This window comes from Oncorhynchus masou, chromosome 6, assembly GCF_036934945.1.
Source record: "Oncorhynchus masou masou isolate Uvic2021 chromosome 6, UVic_Omas_1.1, whole genome shotgun sequence".
Taxonomy (NCBI): domain Eukaryota; kingdom Metazoa; phylum Chordata; class Actinopteri; order Salmoniformes; family Salmonidae; genus Oncorhynchus; species Oncorhynchus masou.
Genome location: NC_088217.1, coordinates 36,647,900 through 36,660,155, shown reverse-complemented (window position 1 = coordinate 36,660,155; position 12,256 = coordinate 36,647,900). Strand labels below are relative to the sequence as shown.

At 44.1% G+C, this 12,256-nt stretch overlaps 1 protein-coding gene across 6 annotated transcripts in view; it reads right to left on the bottom strand.

The window, feature by feature from the left end:
* Nucleotides 1–12,256, bottom strand: part of tfeb (transcription factor EB) — a 130,044-nt gene that overhangs the window by 43,918 nt on the left and 73,870 nt on the right. For 5 of the 6 annotated variants that reach the window (XM_064968584.1, XM_064968585.1, XM_064968589.1 and 2 more), the window contains 5 exons: nucleotides 9,108–9,212; nucleotides 7,812–7,979; nucleotides 5,376–5,474; nucleotides 5,099–5,257; nucleotides 26–115 (listed from right to left, as the gene is read on the bottom strand). In XM_064968584.1, coding sequence (XP_064824656.1) covers nucleotides 26–115; nucleotides 5,099–5,257; nucleotides 5,376–5,474; nucleotides 7,812–7,979; nucleotides 9,108–9,137 — 546 coding nt within the window. In that variant the 5' untranslated portion in view covers nucleotides 9,138–9,212. The remainder of the gene's footprint in view (nucleotides 1–25; nucleotides 116–5,098; nucleotides 5,258–5,375; nucleotides 5,475–7,811; nucleotides 7,980–9,107; nucleotides 9,213–12,256) is intronic. The other variant, XM_064968587.1, reaches the window with a different exon arrangement.

Here is a 12,256-nt window from a genome sequence, read left to right as displayed (position 1 = left end):
AGTGACTGTATGGTTTAATACTTACAGTGTTGGACGTCTGAAGAGGGTCAATATACTGCTGGATGTCATCATAGCTCGACTGCATGCTGATGATGTCATCGATGACCTCATCCATCTGTGCCAACAAAGAGGGATATTTAAAAAATATTATTCTACATTAATATACATTTAGATCAGTGACACCAGAGAATATATTCAGACAGACTAAGGCAGCCATGTTGTGCATAGAGAGACAATCAACTTTATTATCACATAAGAGGCGTTTCTTACAGATACTGTAGGTGCTATACATTGGTGGTGGATAAAGTGAGTTTCCTATATAATATGGAATGCATTAACACTGAAGTGTGAAACAGCTCTCTGAAAAATGTGTTAGATCAGACAGGAATAGGAAGTGAGAGGATCAACTCGGCTGAAAATCTGATTCCGTCCAGCAGGTGGCGTTTTTTTATTGTTTCACCCACCATGCAAGGAGTTTTTGTATGGGGGTCAATGAGAGAATGTCGAATTTGGTCAACAAAGAAATTAATGGATTATCTGCTACGTGAGGTTCATTCAGACATTTTTATCTAATAGAAGTTTCGTAATGCTTAAGTTGTTACGAGCGTAGATACAAGTAGGACGTGTCATCCCGGCAACTTTGAGAAAAAACACGTAATATTGGAGTTGTCTGGAGATGGCTATGCATATTCATGGCATGAGGCAAGTAGAATACCATCTCTCTCCATTGAATACAGGCAACCGCCATCTCGAGACAGCGCCAATATGAAGTGGTTTTTCTGAAAGTTGCCGTCAACAACCCTCATTGAATATTCAAAAAAGGATTACAATAATGAGGTGTATCCACCAACCCAAAGAAAGGATAGGAGGAAGCTAGACAGCCCCCCCCCCGTGCCACTTTGTGGACCACAACTCCCACTGTTTAGGGCGGAGAGACCTGTATCTTGCCAGTATATCCATAATCTTTGGTTAAAATGAATTATGACAACGGTCACACTTCATTTGGATAGTCCCGACTTTCCATCTGCAGATGCTCTTCAGATGGTCATACTACTACTTGCTTATCCAAGGTTAGGTTAAGAATAAGGGTTAGGATAAGGTTAGTGTTAGTTCATCTGAAGATGCACTACAGACTATCCAAATAAAGTGGTAATATGATGACTTGTACAAAACACTTATCATTAACTTTTTATTGAACTTTCATTGAACACAATAAGCTTACCCTTCAACCTACAATATTACACCTTGGTTGGACTGCAACATACAGTACGTAATGGGCTAGGTTTCTCTCTAACAGGATGTGAAATAGGTAACGTAGAGATGCGGTCTTAAGGGCAGATATTCAGGAGGCGGCAGAAAGTTCTGTTCCATATTTATTTTTAGTGTCCAACTGATAGCCGGTGATGAATATTTACAAGATAGACAATAGACTTACTTGTCAAACAAAATAAACTGCACCAAGCCTAAAACAGGCTTACGCTGTAGCTTCCATAGCTATTACAGGTTGGGGGTAACCACAAACTACCCAGAAATACCAAAACAGGCACTTCTATCCTCTAAGCCCCTCCCTGAGACATATCCATGTCCAATGACAAGTAATCACATAACTGGTACACAAATGTTACTGGCTTACTCATAATGACCCCATTACATACATCCTGTCTAAAACAGATGTGACCACATTCATGTACACCCTGTTAAACAGTAATTCTTACATGAATGGAACCGGCGAATGACGGCAACCCAGTAACATATAGTGGTGCACAAAGGAGTGCACGCTCCTGCCACAGACAGGACACAAGGAGCTCCGACACAACGTGGGAAGTATGAACAAAGGAATGCATTAACAGAATGAAACAGTCTCTCTAACTCGTGAGTGTTACGATGATTCTGTGCACAGAAACGGAAGGTTAGAGACAGGAAAATAACCGCAATTTGTGTCGAACCAGTTACACGAAAATAACTTTCCATACAAAAATGTCCCTCCCGAACTGGGCATGAACTATAACCAGTAGCCTACTGATCGGAGGTTAAGGTTAACTAACGGTTCTGTTCGTCTCTTGAAGTTGTGCGATGCACTTCTGAACTCTGTAGTTGGTGGTCTGCTCAGGTCTGTAGAAGATGCTGGTGAAGTTAACCTGCATGCGTGTGTGTGTACCAAAGTCTGTGGGGTTCAAAGGGCCTTGCAGTGTCTGCTATCCCCTGTCATTCGTTAAACTCTAATTACTTTACCAAGGCCATAATGGAGCATTTAATGTGCAATGACAATCAGAGCAAGTTAGTCTCAGTTAGCTAACACAGCGACCTTTGGGTGACACCTTTATAGAGCTGGCCATGAGTCTGTGGATGCCACCGAGATCAATAGCCAGTCTTCATACACATGCACTCTCACACGCACACAAAAAGCAGAGATTTTAGAGGTGACATTGGCTCAGACCCAGCTCCCTCATAACAAGGTGCAATAAAGTTATGATGTCTCCATAAACTGAACATAACGTAATCTCTAAACCATATCTATATACAGGCTGGTAATCAAAGTTGTATAGGAGATATTGCAGGGTTATATATGTCAAATCCCACACATTTCTAGGATTTATGGACCAAGGGAATGTGCTTTATGACATGTCTTGTTGACATCAGGTCAAAGGCCCTCAGAAACACAGTGAATTACAGTACAACACTTTCTCAAATTATCACACCTGAGACAGGTTTTTCTGTTAGTCTAGACATGACCTTTAGTACAAGAGCGTTTTCAAACACACGTGTGTTGAGTGCGCAAGAGTATATCCGCGATGTAATTGTGTGCAAGTCTTTTTGTGTGTAAAATCAAACTTTATTTGCCACATCCGCCGAATACAACAAGTGCAGACTTTACCGTCAAATGCTTACTTACAAGCCCTTAACCAACAGTACAGTTCAAGAAGAAGAAAATATTTAACAAGTAGACTGAAGTAAAAAGTAACACAATAAGAATAATGAGGCTATATACAGGGGGCACCGGTACCGAGTCAGTGTGCAGGGGTACAGCCTAGTTGGGGTAATCTGTACACGTAGGTGGGGGCGAAGTGACTATGCATAGGTGACAAACAAACAGTGAGTAGCAGCAGTGTACGTGGGGGGGGGGGGGTCAATGTAAATTGTCCGGCGGCGATTTTTATGAATTGTTCAGCAGTCTAATGGCTTGGGGGTCGAAGCTGTTGAGGAGCCTCCGGTACCGCTTGCAGTCTATGACGTGGGTGACTGGAGCTTTAGGGCCTTTCCTCTGACACCACCTATTATATAGGTCCTGGATGTCAGAAAGCTTGGCCCCAGAGATGTACTGATGTACTGGGGTGCTGCCCTCTGTAGCTCCTTACAGTCAGATGCCAAGCAGTGGCCATACCAGGTGGTGATGCAACCGGTCAGGATGCTCTCGATGGTGCAGCTGTAGAACCTTTTGAGGATCTGGGGACCATGCCAAATCATTTCAGTCTCCTGAGGGGCAAAAGGTTTTGTCGTGCCCTCTTCACAACTGTCTTGGTATGTTTGGACCATGATATTTATTGGTGATGTGGACACCAAGGACCTTGAAACTCTCGACCCGCTCCACTACAGCCCCGTCGATGTTAATGGGGGCCTGTTCAGCCCGCCTTTTCCTGTAGTCCACAATCAGCTTTTTGTGTCTGCATCTGTGTGTTTATGGACTGTTTTTATGCCAACGGTCTCCAATTCAGTAGCTCTCCAGGATCATTGAAGATCACTGTGTATGCAACAAGCTCTCCAGGATCATTGAAGATCACTGTGTATGCAACAAGCTCTCCAGGATCATTGAAGATCACTGTGTATGCAACAAGCTCTCCAGGATCATTGAAGATCACTGTGTATGCAACAAGCTCTCCAGGATCATTGAAGATCACTGTGTATGCAACAAGCTCTCCAGGATCATTGAAGATCACTGTGTATGCAACAAGCTCTCCAGGATCATTGAAGATCACTGTGTATGCAACAAGCTCTCCAGGATCATTGAAGAATTAGACATTCATCCACGTTCTCCAAACATCAAATTTTGAAGTGTTTTTGTTCCTCTGTTTCGTTCATTTTCTCCAAACGTCAAATTTCAAAGTTAAGAGTTGAGTTTAGGCACTCATTATGAATAGTTAAGGTAAGGGTTAAGGTTTGGGATATCGTTAAAAAACAAAAATAAAATAAAGATCCACGACTGGTATTACACCCGTCCACCCATTCCAACTCACAATAGGGGTGTAAACGTTTAAATGACATCGAGATCGTTAACGTTTAGAAAAAAATCCCTAACCTACAAATATATATTTTTTTACATCACATTTTACAAAAAATGATCTAGTTAACACAAAACTACTAACAGGCACGATCATCATCATCATCATCATAAAGGTTAAAATACAAATTAAACCAATATCTTATGCGAGGTGGATTTGAGCGACACTGGCAGTACAGGTGCACCTGTTGCTGACAACAGTGCGATAAGAGAGAGTGAGAAAATCACTGATTACAGAAATGATTGCAGTTGATTTGCAGCCATCGTCAATGGTAAAGGATGTTGGCTTCAATACCCTAATGGCATATCTAGAATCAGACTTGTTGGACATCTATGAACATTCTGTCATAGATCACTGCAACGATCCATCGAATTGATGAGAAGTGGGACACGAAGTATGTACTGAAAACTGAGAACATGGAGAAGAGGTACACAACGGAGACCCTAAAACAGTATTAATACCATTTTTGCTGAGTGGGTTTAGGACAGTAGTAAGGTTAGCGCCATCTGTTAGTGTTTCCACTAGTTACCACAACCAATGTTAAAATTGGCTATATCATAGAAATTAATGTAATCTAACATTTTTGGGGGTCTTAATGTAAGGCTAGGATTAGGCATAAGGATAGCGGTGTGGTTCATTTGATGGTTAAGGTTAGAATCACATTTTAAGAAGAACAATTGTAGAAATAGGCAGGCTTTATGACTTTGCGGCTATGGTAACTAGTGACGACCAGTAGGTAGGTATAATCCAGGACTGCGTTAGAATGAACTGCATCTGTGCGCACGTATAAATTGTATATGTGCACGTGTGTGTATAAGTACCTCGTGTACCTCGTTCTCGTGGCTGGAGCCGATGTTGAGCATGGCCATGGGGCTATTGGGGGCGCTGTTTCCTGTGATGAGCTGCTCCGTACGGAGCCGGGGGGAGTGGTGGGGAGGGGGAGGGGAGGGCTGCACCACACCTGTTACTGCATGCACCGTCTGCACAGAGAGGAGGAGAGAGAGAAAGAGTGTGTGTGTGTGTGTGTTGAAGAAAGAGGGAGGAAGGGAAAGAGGCAGACAGAGAAAGAAAGAAAGACAGGCACAGAGAGCGAGGTACCTGCTTGGTGGCGTAGGTTGTGGAGAGGTACTCCTTCACCTGTTGTCTCTGGGACTGGCGGATGTGGTAGTCTGTTGGGTTCTCCAAGTGAGTCTGGACCTGAACACACACAGGTAACACAGCACACCAAGGGTTAATCACGCAGTTCACATCAAACTGCTCATCATTTTAGGCATACATTAGTGAATTCTCTTTTAAACATGTTAACAGCTTCATTCAACATTGCGTGCTGGTTGTCCATTGGGTATGACCCACAACAGTAGGCCTATGTTGTTCATGGAACCACAACACTGTTCCTGTAATCCTACAGTAGAGCCCATAGTAAAGCCTATAGTAAGTCCCCAGGCCTGACCAGGGGTGTAGGGGTAGTGTAGAGAATAGGGCAAGGGGGGGGACTGTTATGGCTTGGCCTCATTCTTTCACATCAAAGAGCAGAGATCAGCAATTCCTTACGCTCCTACTACTCTAAGAGATGACGACCCCCCCACACACACACACACACACACTCACGTCAGATTGTATAACACACCACAGGGGTATACTACACTTTACATTTTTTGGAAAGGTAAGCTTAAAATGGGCATGGCCTAATTGACTGAAAAACCAAAAACACAGTTTAGCTTTCTTAATTAACCAGAAAAGCAATAGCTATTTCTGGTTGCTTATCAAAGTTAGCTGGATAAGTCATTGATCCTGCTTTGTAGTACACCCCTCTAGATTATATCAAAATGCGCCTCTGATATTTTGGTCAGTTGAAGTAGGCCTATTTACGGACGTTAATAAGCTACGGTACTGAACGATTAGTGCGTGCCTATTTGTGTGTGTGTGTGTGTGTGTGTGTGTGTCCATGAGTAAGTGTGGGTGTGTTTTTTGACAGTTGAACAACTGTCAGCTTAAAGAGTGTCACGTTGCCATGGGCCCACATGGACGAGACAGTAACAGCAACTATTGACATACCAAATTTCTCACTGTCAGAACACATTAACTCCACATGCACTAATTGAAAGGAATGACAAGTAGACTGTCTTCAACCAACACTTGTCAACAGTACAGAGGTGGAGATATAGAGTGGAGCATTGCTCACTACTTGGAAGAAATTCATTTCAACACTGATGCATAGTTTTAAACACCCACCTTTGCCTCTCCTTACATTTACACACACACTTATACAGTATGAACCCACTACACAGACAGAAATAGAGAGACAGTGAGAGAGACAATGACAGAGAGACAATGACAGAGAGACAGACCCGTATATACACTCCACACACTCACACAGATAAGAACATTCACAGGTATCTGTGGAATCAGGCAAAATGTCAGCAAACCTTTATCTCCTTGCCTCTGACATATAATATCTTCCTCTCCTGTCTGTCATCCCTCCACACACACACACACACACAATGATGAAGACTGATTCTCCAGCACCCTACCTTGTTGCTGTTCCACCGCATTTTTCTCTTTCTCTCTATTTCCCTCTCTTCTCTCCTCCTTTGCCGAATCGACCTCTCTCCAGTACAGTCCAGCTAGCAGCACTGATCCAGTCCTGACCACCTCCACTCCTCCCAGGAGGTGCTCAGTGAGGCTGGCTGGCTGGCTGACCCTCAGCAACACGTGAGTGGATTACCCCTACTCCTAAATCCCCCTCTCTTGCTCTGCCTGAACCTCTCCCCTCTTTCGCTCTCCATTTTTCTATCCCCTAAATCTCCCCATTCTCTATGAACTCATGTGCATTTTCTTTTTCACAAATCCCCATTCCCCTTTGTGGTGGCAGGGTAGCCTAGTGGTTTGAGCGTTGGACTAGTAACCGAAAGGTTGCAAGTTCAAATCCCCAGCTGACAAGGTACAAATCTGTCGTTCTGCTTCTGAACAAGGTAGTTAACACACTGTTCCTAGGCCATCATTGAAAATAAGAATTTTTCCTTAACTGACTTGCCTAGTTAAATAAAGGTCCAATTTTAAAAATAATAATAATTAAATTCTCTTTTTCACATATCCCATTTTCCCTTCTCTATCCCATCTCACCACGTGGCACAGTGCACTTTCTAATTTATGATTGGCACATCGTACCCAAAATGTTTTCCCAAATCTCCTATTGACATCATTGCACAATTTAGGTGAAAGTCAGAGTTATGTGCCTGTATCTCAAGCTAGTCAGTAGGTTAGGACCACTACAGTAGACCAGGCCAGGGCCAGGTGAGCTGTATTTGGGTGGGTTGGTGTTTGAGACGTGGGTGGGTATTGGGGATGTGGGTGGGTGTTTGATCTGCAGCAGCAGCACAGCGCAAACTAAACCTTCCTTAAGTTTACCGCCCATACCCTTCCTTCCCGCCCCTTGACCCTGCCTCCCTCCATCCTCTGATGTGGGTGTTTTGTGGGTGTTGATTGAATGTGCACGATCCCAGAGGACAAAAACACATCTACTCTATGTCTTACCTTGAGCACCTCAACAGGAACCTGCATGCTCTGGTAGTGTTGTGGAGCGTTGATGGCGGGGCTGGGAGCAGGGACAGACATACTCTGCTGTTGAATGTACTGCAGCGCCGCATTCTGCTGCTGTTGCCGCTCCCGCTGCTCCTCCTGCTGCAGCTGGTCTCGCATTAGCTGACAATACATACATCAGTCAGTCAGTACATGAATCAGTCCGTCAGTCCATCTGTCCGTCAATAAGCACATCCGTCCGTACATCAGTCAGTCAGTATGTCAGTCAACACGTCAGTCAGTACGTAAGACAACAGGTCAGTCAGTCAACACGTCAGTCAGTACGTAAGACAACAGGTCAGTCAGTCAACACGTCAGTCAGTACGTAAGACAACAGGTCAGTCAGTCAACACGTCAGTCAGTACGTAAGACAACTGGTCAGTCAGTCAACACGTCAGTCAGTACGTAAGACAACTGGTCAGTCAGTCAACACGTCAGTCAGTACGTAAGACAACAGGTCAGTCAGTCAACACGTCAGTCAGTACGTAAGACAACAGGTCAGTCAGTCAACACGTCAGTCAGTACGTAAGACAACAGGTCAGTCAGTCAACACGTCAGTCAGTACGTAAGACAACAGGTCAGTCAGTCAACACGTCAGTCAGTACGTAAGACAACAGGTCAGTCAGTCAACACGTCAGTCAGTACGTAAGACAACAGGTCAGTCAGTAGTCAACACGTCAGTCAGTACAGTAAAGACAACAGGTCAGTCAGTCAACACGTCAGTCAGTACGTAAGACAACAGGTCAGTCAGTCAACACGTCAGTCAGTACGTAAGACAACAGGTCAGTCAGTCAACACGTCAGTCAGTACGTAAGACAACAGGTCAGTCAGTCAACACGTCAGTCAGTACGTAAGACAACAGGTCAGTCAGTCAACACGTCAGTCAGTACGTAAGACAACAGGTCAGTCAGTCAACACGTCAGTCAGTACGTAAGACAACAGGTCAGTCAGTCAACACGTCAGTCAGTACGTAAGACAACAGGTCAGTCAATCAACGCGTCAGTCAGTACGTAAGACAACAGGTCAGTCAGTCAACGCGTCAGTCAGTACGTAAGACAACAGGTCAGTCAGTCAACACGTCAGTCAGTACGTAAGACAACAGGTCAGTCAGTCAACACGTCCGCCAGTACATCAGGCAACGCGTCCGTCAGTCAGGCAACGCGTCCGTCAGTCAGGCAAGGCGTCCGTCAGTCAGGCAACGCGTCCGTCAGTCAGGCAACGCGTCCGTCAATTTGTCCAACATATGTTTACCTGCAGACGCAGCCCTACTCGCGAGGCCATGGCTGGAGGGCGAGGGGGGAGGGGGGGGCGTGCAGACGCAGATGCACCACAGTCCAGCACGAGAGAGAGAGGAAGCTGAAGGAAAAGAGAAAAAAGGTGGTGTTAGAATACTAATGTTACAAGGTCACACAGGTCCATCCAGTGTAAGGCCTCATGTCTCAGTGGTCATCAACCCCACCAACCCAAAAATCACCATGTCCTTCTAATCATCTACAGAGGAAAACTAAACTATCAATCACATTCATTGCTAATGGATCAATTAGTGTAATCAACAAGGACATAATCCACTATCATATCCCTCCAGATATGTACCCATGTCTCTCAACAGCTCTAAGTCAGGACAGCTCGAACATACAGTAAATATCTGTACAGTACATCAGTCTGTTTATGCTGCATTAGCCAGTCATATGATGTCTGGCCATCTAATGAATAACATCACTCTAAATGTTTCCATAACAGACAATGCCATATATTCACTGTCTGTTAATAAGGAGCTACCCCAGGGCTTTAAAACAGGGGGGACGAGAGGACAACTGGATCACCAGTCACACACACACACACCAGACATATATTAGATGTGTTTAGTACCATCTATGGTGTTCACATCATGTAAACATAAACAATGACTTTAACAAAAAACATGACACTAGGATGAACGATCTTGTTAATTTAGTGAATGACTAGCAAAGTAGTCAGTCTTTCAACATAAGAACATGTCTTTAGGAATCTTTAGAGTAGATAAGGGCCCTATTCAATCATATTAATGTTGACTTCAGGATAAGACAAAAACAACATATTTACAGTTTGAAACTAAAAAGGAATCTCAATTGCAAGTTACTGTTACTGCCTTTTCCTCAATGTGGTTTAGATTGAATAACGCCATGCATAAGGAGGCAGTGGAGGATGGGTGGGGAGAGGTTTGGGGAGAAGGGAGGGGTAGGGTGGAAGAGCATCAGATCAACCCCCACCAGGCCCAAGCCTTGGGCAGAGGAGCGTAACCATGGTTACCATTGGGGAAGTCATGTGGGAGTCATGTGGTCCTGTTGTTGTGTGGTAGTCATGTGAGCAGCCTTTCGAAGGAAACACCCTCAACCTCGCCCACCTCCACACCATTCCTTCCTCCACCTCCCACCCACCTGTCTCTCAATTAGGAAAGCCCCAGAGTTTGCCTTTCAGTAGTGTTAAAACTACTCTTGATCTGGTGTTATTCTACCTTCTGGGACGGTTCCTTTCAGAGAAGTTGAGTCAATGTCAATAAAAGTGCAGCCGTGGGCCTGATAGAAACACACTATCGTCTCATCCAGATGCACAATAAGAAGCCATGCCAGAGGCACCAACCAATCAAAGCAGACTTCTCATCCTTTCATCAGACACACAGCCCATATATGGGCATAGAGAGAGCGAGAGAGAGAGAGAGAGAGAGAGAAGAGGGGGGGAGAGGAAAAAAAGCGCATTGTGTGTGAGGTACAATAAGAAGGGCAGCTCCTATTGAGAAGGACTGAGGACGCCTGTTGTCCGCCGCGTACATTTCAGTGCCTGAGGTGCACACACTGCTCGCTTTGTGCCCACTGGCTGGTCCACACTCACACACACTTTTGACTCCAAGAGCGGTCTACTACAGCGTGACAGCAAAGCCTCAAACTACACACAGTGAACCAACACTCAACTTAGGAGCAAACTAAAACCACTACTGCTGCTATTAACACTACATGCCCAAATGCTATACCATGTTTACTTCTGCAAATACACTATATCAGAAACATGACTTGACCAAGAAAAAAAAAAAAAACTATTGTCCACCACTACTACTACCACCAAAACAAAACAGACAGGCCAGGTGCTCAAGCAGGTTCTTTCCTGCAATTCTAGTCCATCACATAACTCTAAAAGTACTTGTAAGACAACCCTCACCTCACTGAACATACCCATCCAACACACAGTGTATTTATACACCCTGACGAATGGGGTGATTACATCTCAAAACTCAATCGGCTCGGGTAGGAATGCTTGCCAGAGGGAGACAAGTGCCTCTGTGTCCACTCCAAAGTTTAGCTTAGCATTCGTTTAGCTTAGCATGCTAATCTTTCCTGCACATCTGTGATCTAGCGGAGCTTCATGTTAGCATGCCGCGATGTGCTCTAGCGGGTTAATAATGCTTAGCATATTAGCTAGCAAAACTTTATGTGACAGGCTTATGACAATTCTTTGCTTAGCTTAACGCTAATGCATGCCAACACTCAAGGACATACAGTTGAAGTCAGAAAATTACATACACCTTAGCCAAATACATTAAACTCAGTTTATCACAATTCCTGACATTAAATCCTAGTAAAAATTCCATGTCTTAGGTCAGTTAGGATCACCAATTTATTTTAAGAATGTGAAATGTCAGAATAATAGTAGAGAGAATTATTTATTTTAGCTTTTATTTATTTCTTCCATCACATTCCCAGTGGGTCAGAAGTTTACATACAGTCAATTAGTATTTGGTAGCATTGCCTACAAAATGTTTAACTTGGGTCAAACGTTTCAGGTAGCCTTCCACAACCCTCCCACAATAAGTTGGGTGAATATTGGCCCATTCCTCCTTTCAGAGCTGGTGTAACTGTCAGGTTAAGGCATCCTTGCTCGCACATGCTTTTTCAGTTCTGCCCACAAATTTTCTATAGGATTGAGGTCAGGACATTGTGCAAGCCACGCCAATACCTTGACTTTGTTGTCCTTAAGCCATTTTGCCACAACTTTGGAGGTATGCTTGGGGTCATTGTCCAATTGAAAGAGCCATTTGCGACCAGGCTTTAACTTCCTGACTGATGTCTTGAGATGTTGCTTCAATATATCCACATATTTTTCCTACCTCATGATGACATCTATTTTGTAAAGTGCACCAGTCCCTCCTGCAGCAAAGCACCGCCACAACATGATGCTGCCACCACCGTGCTTCACGGATGGGATGGTGTTCTTCAACTTGCAAGCCTCCTCCTTTATCCTCCAAACATAACAATGGTCATTATGGCCAAACAGTTCTATTTTTGTTTCATCAGACCAGAGGACATTTCTCAAAAAAGTACGATCTTTGTCCCCATGTGCAGTTGCAAACTGTAGTCTGGCATTTTAAT